The sequence below is a fragment of the Carettochelys insculpta genome, chromosome 7, assembly GCF_033958435.1.
Source record: "Carettochelys insculpta isolate YL-2023 chromosome 7, ASM3395843v1, whole genome shotgun sequence".
NCBI classification, from domain to species: Eukaryota; Metazoa; Chordata; order Testudines; family Carettochelyidae; genus Carettochelys; species Carettochelys insculpta.
This window is the reverse complement of record NC_134143.1, coordinates 25110771-25126793: the sequence shown is the minus strand read 5'-3', so window position 1 is coordinate 25126793 and position 16023 is coordinate 25110771. Positions and strand designations below refer to the sequence as shown.

At 37.9% G+C, this 16023-nt stretch overlaps 1 protein-coding gene across 1 annotated transcript in view; it reads left to right on the top strand.

Moving 5' to 3' along the window:
- The window catches only part of CCDC6 (coiled-coil domain containing 6), a 58244-nt gene extending 42679 nt beyond the window's left edge, over positions 1–15565 (top strand). Inside the window, exons 4-9 of the mRNA XM_075000143.1 lie at positions 1838–1941; positions 3066–3226; positions 6495–6651; positions 8320–8420; positions 10675–10799; positions 15236–15565. Of these exons, the coding sequence (XP_074856244.1) occupies positions 1838–1941; positions 3066–3226; positions 6495–6651; positions 8320–8420; positions 10675–10799; positions 15236–15427 (840 nt within the window). The 3' untranslated portion in view covers positions 15428–15565. The remainder of the gene's footprint in view (positions 1–1837; positions 1942–3065; positions 3227–6494; positions 6652–8319; positions 8421–10674; positions 10800–15235) is intronic.
- Positions 15566–16023: the final 458 nt, after the last annotated feature.

The window sequence follows — 16023 nt, the reverse complement described above, 5'->3', positions numbered from 1 at the left end:
TTACCATATATATCTGTAGTTGGCCCTCATCACCAGGTGTTCATCTGTGTACCTTAGTGGTGTAAAAATGTGTATGTTAGTAGTATTTGGGGCAGGGGATTATGAATTCCCAGAACGTCCTGTGTTCTTCGAAGGACTGGTGAGATGAGTTAGCTAGAGTTGTGTGCTAAACACTTCATCTTCATGATCCACATTCTGATGCCCTGAGAGTTCACTGGAATATACTGCTTCTGGGCTTGACTTTTGGTTCTGCAGGTTGTGAACCTCTCTTGTCTGGCACCCTCGGGACCTGATTGGTGCCAGACAAGAGGATTTGCTGAACCACAGGAGGTCAGCATTACCAGCAGCATTACCAACACTTCCACTGCTTACTGGACTCTTAGAAGACATTTGGGGTAAATTACAGCTAAATAACAGCACAGAACACTGAGAGCCAGGACTGGTGGCTGTAAACAAACTTAATGGGACAGTGGAAACTTGGCCAGATGTCAACTAAAATCATGCTGGATCATGGATGTTGCCAGGCAAGAGAATGCTAGGTTAGAGAGGTTCAACCTATATTAAGTATAAATTTCATTAACTGTTCCTAGCTGTCTGGATTAAATTTTGAGAGGCAAAAGTTTGTTTGTTCTTCATTCAGTTTTTTGATTCCTTGAACTGAAAATTAAATTTATTATCATTTAAAAAATTGATTTGAGTGCAATGGTCTTTTCATTTGAAGTAACTAATTTACCACTCCTCTATGATAAAAAAACTTATACATGAACCAAACACCTGTATTTGGAAAGTAAACTGTTTCATGAAGCACTTCAGTATCTAATTTTGCTTTGGTATCTGGATTAATTTATTAATAACCACCATTCACTTGCAGTAGAAGAAAAGTTTGCTGCATGTAAGGACTAAAGCATGAATCTGAGATTCAGGAGGCCTGGATTCAATTTCTGTTTTACCCGTAAATATCCAGAATGACTGAGCAAATCATAAGATCTGTTCCTCATTTTCCCCATTTGTAAAGTCAGAAAATTTATTTCCCTGTCAGGTGTGGTGTTAGTGTCTCTGATTGGTCTGAGATTCCTGGGTGGAAAGTGGTGTAGAAGAGCAGAGTATTAAACTCTCTTCTAGGCTAAGTCCATTTCATTACCACCTTTCTTTTTAGCGCGACTGAACTTTGATGTCTTCATAGTTACACCTATATCTGTTGAACTTGCAGTGCATTCTCACTCAGAAGTGTGGGGAAAAATTACGATGTCTTTTGATAGCCATGGGATAACCAAGAGCTCCATGTTGCCTTGTTTCTGCTGCCATTAGAATTTGAATAGGGAAAATGGCTTTTCTTTATTGCTCACTGCGTTTACCTGTGATGAACACTTGTTTTGCATGTCAAACAAAACTCTAGCGTGTTGATTTTTATTGTTAAATTCTCCCTTTTGAAAGTTTCTAAAATAATCTGTAAGAATAATTGCACATCTAGCAGCTGTGTAAACATGTGAATATGTTGTGAATTGAAATTACTGTGAGACCTTTCCTTCCACTTGCTGGCCATGCTGCGTTTCTGAGACCAGTTATAGCGAAAGACAAAGCAATCCAAACCTGGGAATGAGAAGTCCTGTGTCAGACCGATCCATGCGTGCAGTGCACACCAAAATCAATTTAGGGTACCTGTGCTGATGTGGCTCTATGCCCTCCATTTACTTTGAACGCAGTTCTGCTATTTGTTTTAATAAATCATCTATAGGCCCACTCCATAATTTAGCAGTAGGTTGAATATTAACTTTACAGAACAAAAATCTTACACAGTAAATCAATTCCCATCTTTTTCATCAATTTTCTTCCTCAGCTAAGACGAGAAAAAATTGACCTTGAAAATACATTGGAACAAGAACAGGAAGCACTAGTGAATCGTCTCTGGAAGAGGATGGATAAACTTGAAGCAGAGAAACGGTTTGTCTTGATGTGTTCAGTGTTATAGATGCAGCATTTAATGCTTTGGTTTTTATTCGCAAGCGGTTTGTTTGAGAAATTACAATATTTCAGTGTTACTGGTTGACATCACGTACTTGGCTGCTTAAATTTCCTTGAAAAGATGTAGAACAAGAAGCAAGGGAGGTGGGAAACCAGGGAGAAGCTTGCGAATTTGCTTTCTTACTGTTTGCTCACAGGTTGATTTTAAAGCTATTTTAAAAGGTGACCTGCAAAGAAACCAGTTGGGTTTGAACCATTTCTTTGGTGCTTTACCATGTATAAAGAAGTATTGTACTTGTGAGTTGCTCTTCTTTTCTGTTTGTTTATTCCACAAGAAAGTCAGGTCCCTTGTAGGCTGAACTTCTGACTTTGTAACATCGCAAGAATGAAGAGAGTACTGAGCAATTTGGGAGAAGAAATTTCTCATATTTATTAAAATGTTGTTTGACTTTAACAGCTTTTTAATTTCAGTCACCAAATCTTTAACCAAAGACTACTTTAAAATGTTCTTTATACATGGTAAAGCAGCAAAGAAAGGGTACAAACCCAATCGTTTTCTTTGCAGCTCACACTTTAAAATCAACCTGTCAGCAAATAGTAAGAGAGCAAGTTCCCTTGCTGTAAGGGTTTTACAGCTTACAGTAATATCTTGAGACCTCCCAGAAGTTCTTCAGCAAAACTGGAACACTCAGGTTTGATATTACTGATGTTTTCATGATTTTTAAAAAAAGTAAAAAAAATCTTTTACAGGCTCATAATGCATCATAAAAAAGGACAAAAGTTTCTAAGCTCTTCGGGGCAGGAACTCTTCTGTTACACATCTCACCTCTTAGATGACCTTTGATTTCTGACTGGACCTCTGAGAAGTTCTGAAGTACAAGTAACAGTGATTAAGCCCAGTGTGTTAAAACACAAAACAAAACAAAACCATGTTTAGGTGACCTTTAAAAGTAGTTTACATTTGTCTTTGTATTTCTGTCTTAAATGTTAAACCACTTAGTGGGAGATGGAGTAGTGCTCTAATGCAGATTAAAATGTGTCTTCACAATATGTGCTTCTGTCTTTCAGAAATACAATTAACATCTACATTATTTTTAATACAGAATTTTGCAGGAGAAGTTAGACCAGCCGGTTTCTGCTCCCCCATCACCTCGAGACATATCAATGGAAATCGATTCCCCAGAAAATATGATGCGACATATCAGGTTTTTAAAGAATGAAGTGGAGAGGTTAAAGAAACAACTAAGAGCTGCACAGTTGCAACGTAAGTAAACTGTCTTTGGCTATACCTGGCCTCTGTAACTAACATTTTCCTGATGTACACTTACAGGAATTCCTGTGTATTTTTAGTTTAACTTTGTTACTGAAATGCAGCCACATTTTGGTGCAGAAATTTTTTAGCTGTTGAACTGTGCCATCCTTGAGGAAAGTGAAAATGCTCTTCACTTCCTGTTCTCACCCTTCTAAAATGTGAAGAATTTAAAGGTGGGTGGCAAAACCTAATATTCAGATAGATGTTTGGTGAGGCCATTGTGATTAAACCCTTTCCTGTTGTGAAAAATATTACGTGATCTTTAGCCACAAGTAGTCCTCTGTCTTGGATTGCATTTGAAGGATAGAAAGTCCAGCCACACAGCTGTTCCAACACCATGCTGGAGGAAAGGCTCAGAGGGGGAAGGTGTTAACTGTACTTCCATATTGTCTACAGAATACACCACTTCAGTATCTTCCCTCCATTTTAAATCTTATGCAGTTCTCATTTTTATATTGATCAGTGGTAAGAACTTGCATGTTGCTTTTTGTTTTGGTAAGAACTTTGTGTCTAATGTTCATTCTCATAGCTAAATGAACAGTAACAGAGAGGTAGCCATGTCAGTCTGTATCCTAACAAAGCAAACCAGCAATGATGTAGCACTTTAAAGACTAACAATGTAATTTATTAGGTGATGAGCTTTTGTTGGGGAGACTCACTTCTTTAGGTGTGGAGATAGTGCTGTACTGGAGGTTGGGCAGAAAGTGAATTGGCATAAAGATTTTATAAGAGAGATACAAACAAAAACAAGTTGAAATGAAAACTGACAAATCAGATACATAGGACAGAAGGTGGGTGCGAAGGATGGGGAGGAGGGGGAGAAGAAATTACTTACAGCAAGTGTCAATTATTAATTATTATGTATTATTAAATATTAATTAAATTTCTCTTCCCCCTTCTCCCCCCCTTTGTACCCTCTTCTGCCCTATATACCTGATTTGTCAGTTTTCATTTCAATTTGGTTTTGGTTTGTATCTCTATTATAAAATTGTCATGCCAGTTCACTTTCAGTGCCATTTTCAGTACAGCATATCCCCAGATCTGAAGAAGTGGGTCTGCCCCACTTAAGCTCATCCCCTAATAAATTATTTTGTTCGTCCTTAAAGTGCTGTATGACTGCTGTTTTGTTCTAATAGCTAGACTAAAGCACATAGTCTTTCAGTTCGTAGATAATTGTTTTTCTTATTTGGATTGACCAGTCATCTTCTCTTCCTTTTCCCACCCCCAGGCTGTATGCTGGTTTTGGCAGAGTAACTGAAATGCTGGAATGTTGCTACCAGGGGCACAATAATGTTTTTTTTTGTTTTTTTTTGTTTTTTTTTTTTGCAGGCAGATGAGTCTTCTTGGACAGAGGCTTTGTTAATAGGTTTAGGATATTAATATTTCATGTCATGTACAGAATATAAGGAATGTTAGTGCCTTTTACTTGCCGAACTTTCCAGCTTAGCTGTCACTTACTGAACTTCACAATGAAAACAGTGCCTTTGATATTGAATACTTTGTTGTGCAAATGCTATGGTAATTAATTAAACTTGATGCACTCTACATTATTTTGCTGCTGTTTCTTTTTGTATTTTATTTTTGATTTGAAGTAAAATTTTCAAAAGCACTTAAATTCCTTTTTCACACTTTAGGCACTTGAGCTAAAGTCACAGTTACATTTTCAAATGGGATTTAGGTACCTATGAACGTACCTAGCCCCATGTTAAAAAAAAGTTAGTCACTAATGCACATCTGTTGTATAGTTCTAGTACAAATGGCATATTGATCTAGATTTATTGCTAGAGTGACTGCATACCACTTAGAGCTAACTGAAAATCACAGAGCAAAGTGCTGTTTTTAACAAGAGATGTAAAATAGTTCCAGACAATATGTTATTTAGAGGTCCCATGCCACTTTTCTCCAGAGAAGTGTTTGTTCTGCTGCTTACTAAGTTTACATTTTGCTAGCTACATTTTACCTGCCTCATATCCTGATGTAGTTAGTTTGACAAAATAATTCACTTCCAATCTGCGTAAGGTTGTAGTGCAGTATAAAACAGTTGATCTCCCCGTACCTCCACCAGTGTGGTGTTACTTCCGCGATGGTAGAATTAATACTGTGGTGTTTGAAAATCAGTTTCTAAAACAGTTCAACCACTTCAAGATTAAAGATGTTATGTAAACAAATAATCTTTCTGAATACTGGAAAAATCCAGATATATTAAGAATCAATATGTACACCCTAAATCCAACCACTTCTTAAAATTAGAAGGCAATGCATAATATGATGCATCGCACCCACAAAAAGTGGAAGGCTTTGTCACATGTTTCATCCTATTAAAATAGATCCTCCAAAGATATGTTAGTCTTCCTTACATTTAGCTTTGATCATATTTATTCATTTAAGATACTAAGTGATGCTAGAACACCACACTAACATTAGCTGACTTAGTTTAAAAATGTAAATTCAGATGTCCTCATACTTAAATGCTGCTATTTGAAGTAAAGACTAAATCATGTGGTTACTTTTAATATTGACAGGCATCCTGCTGGTTTGTCTCCAGGATAAAATCTCTTTACTTTGAAGGCATGCTGGGAAATAGTCCTAAGATAGAAGTTTAATAAAAGCTGCTTAAATGGTCATTTTCCCCAGCATATGGTTGAGTATTGATCTTTTTACAAATTTCTGTCATTTATCTTTGATCCGTACACTGTTTTTTAAAAAGTATTCCACAAAATTTGAATATTATTTTAAAGTAAACATTAAAATTAATATAGTAAATCTTTAAAAACATTAAATATTTTAAAAGAAAACAAGCCTTGCTCTAAAAGTTTAGATCTTTCCATTTGTAAAATGTGAGTCTGTATAAAAATGAAATTACAGTTTTATAGCAGGGCAAATCTCTGTTCATATTTCTTTCCATAGATGAGATTGCTATGATTTTTTAAAATTTTGCAATATTTTTTCAAATATTTTAGTTAAGAGGAAAAATGGAGAAAGGGACCAAGCAAGTTTGCTTTCATAATACACCAATTTAGTAACTGATCAGTTACTAACTAATTGTGATCACAGTCAACTTTAAAACAGGCTTTGAATTCATGATTAAGAGATGAAAAACTGTTGAATTGACAATTCCCTAAGCCACCTTCTCTTGCAATACTTGAAATGTTTGGACAAAAAATTAAGTTGAGTGCTTGCTTATACACTAAACAGAGGGCTAACAAATTTGAAATTTCAGATTCAGAGAAGATGGCACAATATTTAGAGGAGGAGCGACATATGAGAGAAGAGAATTTAAGGCTCCAAAGAAAGCTGCAGAGGGAGATGGAGCGAAGGGAAGCTCTATGCAGACAACTGTCAGAAAGTGAATCCAGCTTAGAAATGGATGATGAAAGGTTTGCATTCAATTATCTTTGTTCTCTGAATAAATAATTAGTAGGGTAACCACACCCAGCTCTTATGTCTGCCTGTGAATTCTGGAAGCTAGGTGAGATTTAAAAAAAAAAAATCAGATGAGGAATTTCAAAAGAATATACCCTAGGCATATCCTTGATAGAAGAGAAGTTGAATTCTTGCAGGGCTAGTTTAGGCTTACTGTGAGCAAGAGAATAGTGATATTTGAAGATTGGAAGGGATTTTACAACATACATATTCATATAGATTTAAATAAGTATATACACTTGAGAGAGAGATTAATTACACTTTAACAATTGTTCTGGACATAAATTCATAAAAACAAGGGCCTGCCTGTGTTCAACACGGAGCACCCTTCATTTATGCAAGTTGTAATTTGCACGGTGCATTATGTTTCCTGTTGTAGTGTTCTGCTAATCCCAAGATGACCATATATGAAACATTAGATACCAAAAGGGGATTAGGTATCCTGAGAACTCAAATTGAGATTTTCTTGCTGTACTGGGTGTGGTATCAGAATTCCAAGGTTGGGGATGCGGGGTAGGAAGCTCTTCATATTTTAAAAAAAAGTAAGTTGCATCTCTTGCATGGGCATTAGAAATGGATTTTGAGTCTTTAATAGAAATAGTCAATATCTTACTATAGTCTTGCATAACAATAGCATGCAAGAACCTTAATGCTTACCCTAAAATGTTTTTCCTTCAAAGGCTAATACTTTGGTCTCTTACTGGGCTACACTTTATGACAGCAATGATGTAGTTGCATTGCACTGTTTCACATTACACTTTGGCTGTGTCTACACTACAGAAATAACTTGGAAGGTGCTTACTTCAAAGTAAGCAACTTCGAAGTAGGGCACTACTCCATTCCCAGGAAAATGTGTGTAGACTCTGCTGGCTACTTTGATGTAGTGCCTAACTTCGAAGTTAATTCCTAGTGTAGACACACCCTTTCAGTATAAATATACCTGAAATAGAGTCATTATAAACAGGACTTCTAATCCTGAGAGAAGCTCTTCTTAGGGAATTTATGTATTCTAGTATTAAAAATAACTAACCTGAAGAGCGGTCACATAATTTATCATAAAACAAAACAATTAGATATTTTTATTTCAAAGATGAAATAAAAAGATAATGGCAATATTTGTATTTTTATAAAGGTGGATTCAACAAGGAATGTCTAGCAATTGCATGAAGTGTAGCTCATTGTGATTCAATGAGCTTTTTGTAAAGATCACCTGAATTAACATATACTCTAGTAATGTCTATAGTTGCTTTCATCTCCTTTTCCATTATCCCTGTTTTATGGGTTAATATTTTGGTTTAGAGTTGTTACATGCCATTTCAGTTTAGATGTGACTTTTATATGGACAAGATTAAACTCTGTAGTGCATTTTGTCTGTCTAAATTTAAATTAGCAGTTCTTTGTCCAATGTTTGGCCAAAAATATAACACTTTATTGCACCACTGATTGAGGCCGGTTTGAGTTGCAAATTTAGACAATATGTGAACCTAAGTGTTCAGAAGTGAAATGTGAATGTTGACTCAGGTACCGCTAGACTATTCAAAAGTATCTCGTTCAGTGCTAACTTGATCTGTATATTTGTGTTTGAAGAAGTTAATCAAATTGTTCTTTACCTTTTTTGCTAGATATTTTAATGAGATGTCTGCACAAGGATTAAGACCTCGCACTGTGTCCAGTCCAATCCCATATACACCTTCACCAAGTTCTAGCAGACCTATATCGCCTGGTAAATATATAAACCTGTTTGTGGTAAATTTTTGTATGAATTAAAAATTGCTATTGTATTCATATTTGCTTAATAGCCTATGAAAGCTTACCTGGGGAAAAAAATCAAATGAAAGAATTATTTTTCCTTAAAATTTCTTCAAGGAAGACATGCTTTTTGTGTATGTTGATTAGTGAAAGGTTTGCTGTAATGCAGCATGCTTTTTAGACTGTCCTCATTACATAATAATTGTCTGTTGAAGGTCAGTTATTAAGTGGTTAGCTTCTGAAATGGTATTTTTCTATAAGTATATAAATTCTCTTACAGATTATCTCGTATATTATCTTCCTAGAGTTATGTGGATATACTAACAAGAAATCTACTGCTGTAGTCCGAACAAGAACATTTTTAAAGGACTCAATCATCTAGAACATAAATTGAAAACAGATCAGTTTTGTTCATTATCTTTTAATAGAATAGTGTCAGAGTTAATTTAGGAATGTACCTGTACAGATGACAGTCAAAACAATTCATATTAGAAATTAGGATTTCTAATTTACCTAGTACAGGTTGTACCTGCCTGGCCTGGCACCCTCAGGACCAGAACGGTCCCAAGCAAAAGAATTTACTGGACAGGGGTGGTCCCCTGCTGTTCGCCATCAGTGGCACCCTACCACTGGCCCCATCTGGACTAACTGCCAGACTGCCCTGGTTCAAGCTCCTAACCATGCCATGGGCTGCTTGTCACTGCCAAAACCCTGGCCCCCTGCCCTGCCACTTCTGCCCTGGCCCCAGCTCACAACCCTGTATGTTATGAGACACGTTCTGCATGGCTCAGTCTGCTGTTGATTCACTCTGGGACCATTAATATAATTCGAGTAAGAGGAGTTGCTTGGACAAAGGAGCATTAAGTGTGAAATGGGACGTAAAGACAGATCTAGTAATATAAAAATGACTTGTCTACATTTTTGGGTTTAATGCCTCTTTTTAAAAATGTTTCTAGACCCTTCTGTTCCATACTAGTGAAGTTGCAAGTAAACGTTAAAGCTAACCTTATTCAAATGACATGATACTTAGTTAGAAATATGCGTGTGACTTTTTTTTTTTTGGCTTGTGTTCTGATTTTTAATGGTCCAATTTTTTGCATCTCAGTAGATTCAGACACATTACCAGGAAGACCGCAAGTGTTGTGCTTCTTGGCACGTAACTTTCTATATATTATGATTCTGAAAATGCATTACAGAAGCATAATTATGCTGGAACAACCAGCTTCACACACTCAGACTTGCATATTTCACCTCTTGGACATACGTCCTGGAATGTCAACCAGCCAGAGATCAGAAGGCCTCTTAGTTAAAATAGCTATGGTAATTGTAGTGCTGGTTTTCCTGAGGAGCCTGTACTATTTAACTGAATTTTGATTTAGTACGAAAGCATGTATAACTCAGGTCAAATCTTAAGATGCTGCTTCCTAATGCTCAGTGGTGCTGGATTCTGTTGGTAGTGGCAAAGATACGTGAAGCCTGTTAAATTCAAACAGGCTTAATTGTTTCAGTTTGAGAGGATTTTTCATGCTATTACACAAATGCAGTGGACAATTGGAAGATGTTTTTGATGCCTGTTTAAAAAATGTGCTTGTCTTCTAATACCAAACAGTTGAGAACAATTTCACATGTTCAGCAGCTGTATTATTCGGAAGCAAGAGGTCAAGATTTGAGGAAATATCTTTGTTGAGAAGTGTGGTTTTCTTAAGCACTAAACTTGAGAAGCATTGGGCAGCTGCCATTCCCATTAGTTCAGTTAGTATAGATACAAAGCACTTGTGAAAATCAGGACCCTAGTGTTTAGCTAGAAGTGAAAGCAAATGTGGTTTGTCTAAACTCAGAAACTGAGACTTTTGAGAAATGTTACCCAACATATTTTAACTGATGGCAAGTCAAATTGAAAAAATACATTAGCAGTCAGCTACAACGAAGTCACCTTAACATGACATACCAGCTCTGCTCTAGGTGAAAAGTTGTGTTCTTTAAATCATGTTAACTGATGTGTTTTCAAAGACAGCATGCTTTCCTAATCTAGCCAAAACCCTAGGAAAAATATTAGAAGTAATGACATTCTTTTTTCAATGCAGTGGATATTTTTTCTGGGTTTCTCCCATCAGTGTATTCTTATCAATTCATAACCTTGTCTTTGGTTTAAAATAAACTTTTATTTCCAGTACTTAGTATTATTTTCAGTAGGAATGTTAATGTTCCTTTTGCTTTAATAATCTTAGGTCTGTCATATGCAACTCACACAGTTGGTTTTACACCACCAACTTCACTGACTAGAGCCGGAATGTCTTATTACAATTCCCCAGGCCTTCATGTGCAACATATGGGACCGTCCCATGGAATTACAGTGAGTATTAGAACTAGTGCATTTTCTTTCAAATTAAAATATTTTTAAATGTTAATTTATCTTGAACCCATTTTTGTGAATGTAAATATTTGATTTTGTTTCCTTGCTCTAATATGGCAGTTGCCTTCTTCAGTCTTCTCTGCCTTGAGAAGTTGATTCTGTTTTGCAAGAGAATGCAACATGTCCCCTTAAAGACATTAACACACATCACCCTATGGATCTGCAGGCTAGGTGTGAGATGCAATGTTCTAACCTACCCCCTGTGTCCCAGGAAGCAAATACGTTATTTTCCTTTTCCTCCTAATATGTACCACACATGACAACTGAGCCATCTGAGGTTGCTTCACGCTCAGGTTTCCTTCAAGATGACACACAGTGCTACAAATGTGTTGCTGTAATGGGCAGCTTAATTGTTACTTTTTTTGTTTTCCAGTCAGAATAACAATATAGTAAATGTTATTGGACACTCTTCATCATCTTGCAACTGGAATAATTTCTTATTTCTGTTGAGTTTAATGTGCTTAAGTTTCTTCCAAATATTTATTGAGTTTATAAAGCAAACATAATTTTAAACATTAGCACTTTGGCAAGATCACTTGTGGCCGATATATCAAACAGGAAACACAATTCATTGTACAGACTGGATCTTTCTAGTCCGTCAATTTCTTGTCTGACATCATCTGGCATAATTTAATTATCCAGACAACCACTTATCATGGGTGTGGCCAAGTTTCCTGTGGTCCCGTAAAGTTTGTTTCCAGGCACCAGTCCTGGCTGTGTGTTCTGTGCTGTTGTTTAACTGTAATTTATCCCTAAATGTCTTCTAAGAGCCCGGTAAGTAGTAGAAGTGTTGGTAATGCTGCTAGACATTATTGACCTCCCATGGTCCAGCAAATTCTCTTGATCATTACTGGTCAGGTCCCCACAGTGTCACACTAGAGAGGTTCAACCTGCATTCAGAATAACGTCTCATACAAGGTATTTCTTCATGCCAGGTTCTTCAGATTTGAAACCTTGTTTCAATAGATTTTTCTGGAAAGGCACAAATATAGCAGTAGGTTAAAGAACCCTTTTCTTAAGACCTTTTCATGGTACAAATCTAGCTGGACTGTGATTACATTAGAATATGCTAACATGCACTTCTCTGAGTTAAACAAGGAAACATGGATATACACATATCATATCTCATAGAACTGGAAGGGATCTCCAGAGGTCATCAAGTCCAGTTCCCTTCACTCACAGCAGGAGCTATCACCAACCCTGACAGGTGTTTTTAAAAAACCTGTGCCAAACCCTCAAAAGCCCCTGTCAGGGATTAATCTCACACCTCTGGGTGCTCGAACCACTGAGAGATCCATCCACCAACTGTTAATATTAATTCCATGATCATTTACATGCACAATCATACCACATGGCATTTTGATTTTATAGGTGGAGGCAGCAAGGTCTAGTGAATAGGGTACCATAAGTAGGAGTTGACTTGGTTTCTGTTTCTAGTTCTGCGCTTGTTGCGTAACCTCTGGGGGGAAAAGATGGGGAATAATATCTACCCATTTTCAGAGAGACTAATTTTAAAAAGGTATAACATATTTATTATTATCTTTGAACCAGAAGTGAATTGGGATCAAGCTCTGTCAGTACTTGGAAGGAAGACTTCCAGACAGAACCTGGATGCTGCAGGAAATGGTGTTGATGAATAGGCACATGGCTCTCTGCTTTATTGTCCTTACTGAAACAGGGCTATAACATGGTACAGTAAACCCTCGAAATGCATGATTTTGAGTTGCACTTAACTTGCATTAACATTAGTTAAGTGCAACTCAAAATCCCACATACCACTCCCCCCTGCCCTGGCTCAGACCCCCTGGCCCATGCAGCCCCTGTTCAACAAGCCACCAGCCCCACTCACCACCCACGAACAGCTCTGGCTCACCCCCCACCCCTGCACACGGCTCTGGCTGAACCCCATGCACATGGCTCTAGCTGAACTGCCCTGCCCCAGTTCAACACACGCACAGCCCCAGCTCAGCTCCACTCCACCATGCTCCCAGCAGCCCTAACCCACTGCCAGGCTTAACCCTCCCCAACTGCCCCTCTGCAACCCCAGTCTTTACCTTTCAAAAGGACCTCCAGGTGCTCCTTCTACTTCCATGGCTGGAGAACATGCATTCAGATGGGGAGAACCCCACCACCCAACTTAGATGAAATTCCAGTTTCGTGAGGGTATGTGGGAATGCAACCCTCGCATAAATCAAGGCACTATTGTATTAGGATTTCAGTCATGCCGGAAGTGCTTTGAGAGCAGAAGTCCAGATCAACTAGGTGTCAGAAGTTGCATGGCCTTTTCAATAGTGTCAGACTAAATTTATTGTCTGTATTTATACTGCAAAGAGGTAATCCCTGGTATTCTGGACAAATTCCAAGTGGTGGAATTTTATGTCTACTTAAAATATAGTTCAGTTAGAAAAGCAATCTCCTTAATAAATAATCAACTTGTTGTGCAGTGTGTCTGAAGTTGAACTGTTTTCAAGTTTTTTTTCCCCAAGTGTGGCTTTTTTTTTTTTCCTGGATTGGTTGTGTCAGAGGAGGGGGCATTTTGGAGTTCTTAAGGCTCTTGTTTTAATGTAAATTTGTTACTGTTGCTATTTGTTTCATGGCTGCTGTGATTTTGAAAACATTTTGATTTGTTTTATGATTTTATATTGCTAATTTTATAATAGTGCTTCCTCTCCTCTGAAAAAATAACCAATATAGCAGGTGACAAATCTTCTTGCTTCAAAGAGTATTTTCACATATTATTGTATTTAGTTCTATTTAGTGTGGAAAAGAAGACTGAGGGGAAACATAACACTTCAGTTGCTTTAGAAAGGTTGTTATGAAGAGGCAAATGATAAATTGTTAGCCACAGAGTGCAGGAAGAAATGGGTTTAAACTGCAGCATGGGACGTGTAAGTTAAACATTGGGAAAAACTTCCTCATGTTCAGAGTAGTTCAGCACTGGGAATAAATTATGCAAGAAGGATGTAGACTCTTCATCGTCAGAGGAATTTTTAAGAACAGGTTACACAAACAGCAGACAGGAATGGTCTAGGTCAGCGGTTCCCTACTTTTTCAGCAACATGGTACACTTGGATGAGAGAAACAATTCCACAGCATGCCCACTTTTTCAGCTGAATTGATTGCTCATAAATGTCACATTTACTTAAATTTACTATAGTTACAATCGTACTAGAGAAGTTTGCAACGTAACAGTGTGTAGAAATATTAAATATTAAGTTAAATAATTAAACTGATAATTGAAATTCAGTGGATTAGAGCAAAATGCCAAGTAGAGTAAGTAGCAACTTATTGGGTTAATGGGTGACATAGGCTTCTGTCTATGCAAAAAGTGGGCAAGCTGGGAGGGAAGGCGGCTCCAGAGGGCAGGCTCCCCTCTTCTCTAGCCTGTTGGAGCTGGGACGTGACATTTAAACCGCGTCCCAGCTCCAAGAGGCTCCAGCCCTCCCTGCCTCCCGCCTTTGCCAGAGCAGGGAGTGGGGGCACGCTCCCCACCAGCCCTTTTGGGGCTGGAAGCAGCATTTTTGCTACCCCAAATGGGCTACAGGGTTAGCATTTCCCCTCATGGCAGCTCTGCTGCTTCAGTCCCAGCTGGCGTGGGGTTACCAGCGTGCATGCGCACACAGTGGTTCTGCACAGAGCCACGGCACAATTTCACAGCACAATTGGACAGTTCTCACGGCACACAGCTTGAAAACCACTGGTCTAGATCAGGGTTTCTTAAACTTTGCAACCACGGAGCACCAAACAATAAATTTTAAGCAGAATGCTTTTTAAAATTTTCTTTTAAAAAATTGTTCTTAGGCCAAAAAAACCAAAACACAACCCAAAACAAACAGCATCATATACAGCAAAAAACAAAATCAAGTGATTTAATCAGGAATCCTAGCAGTGGAGACAGAATAGTGTGTATGATTTGAATAACAGAAAACATATACTATCAGTGTATTTGTCCAGACACTCACGGCACACCTGCGAGTTGTTCACAGAACACCAGTGTTCCGCAGAACATAGTTTAAGAAACACTGCTCTAGATAATGCTTGGTCCTGCCTCAGTTCAGGGGGCCTATTGTAATCCCTTCCTATTTCTATTTAATTTCTCCCTTATGAGCTTAGAGAAATGGGCATTTCCTTTTTGATCTAAAAACTCAGTTCCACTGTGCTTTGCTAGTGCATCTCAAGGTTACGTCAAATACAGATTCAGGTAAACAGTTATTGAGAAATTCTAAATTGTGATCCTTTTTAATATTTAGGACTTGACCCTTTAATTTGATGTTTTTAATTTTTCCTTAACCATTTTCATGTGTGTAAGAGGACTTCTTGATATCAGCTAAAGCTTCTTAGAAATGTTTAATATGATTTTAATATTTCCTCTGCAGAGGCCTTCACCACGAAGAAGTAACAGCCCTGACAAATTTAAGCGCCCCACTCCTCCTCCTTCTCCAAACACGCAGACCCCAGTCCAGCCTCCACCTCCACCTCCGCCGCCACCTGTGCAGCCTGCAGTCCAATCAACAGCATCACAGTCAGCCACTTTTCAGCATTCAGTGCATCCCTCCTCTCAGCCTTAGTGCATGTGCTCAGCCGTCTGTATTCAGAGTTGGACTCATAACATGGAGCAGCTTACTAAAAGCCAAAGGCTTCCCTGGCATATTTGGATTTGACTTACTTGCACTGAGGTTATATTGGCTTCACTGTTAATTGTGTTGTAAACATTTGTCTAAAAATGCAGCCAGTGTTGTTGGTCTTACAACACTAACTTAACGAAATTTTCCATCAGTGTTTACTTGAACTACGTGTATGGCCGTTCTTTGGCTGGAACATTTGCTACTCTTTGGTAATACGGCATTATGTCATTTTGCTTGGCTCCAAAGCTTCGTTTTCCTAGCTTTTAGTTTTGTAAAATTAAAGGGATATCTTTTTATATTCTTTTCGTGACAGTTTGCAGAAAATTACAGGCATTGGGGGCTGTACTACAAATCCCTAAATATTAGGGTTTACCACGCTTATGGTAAATCAGCACTACATTTCAGTAATCTGACGACACAGCTTTTAGTGCAAAAGTGAAAGTCAGACACATTAATCAGTGCCCAAGACTATTCTCTTACTGTATCACCTAAGAAATAAGATTATTACAGGTTCAGTATTCAAGACACATAACAAATTC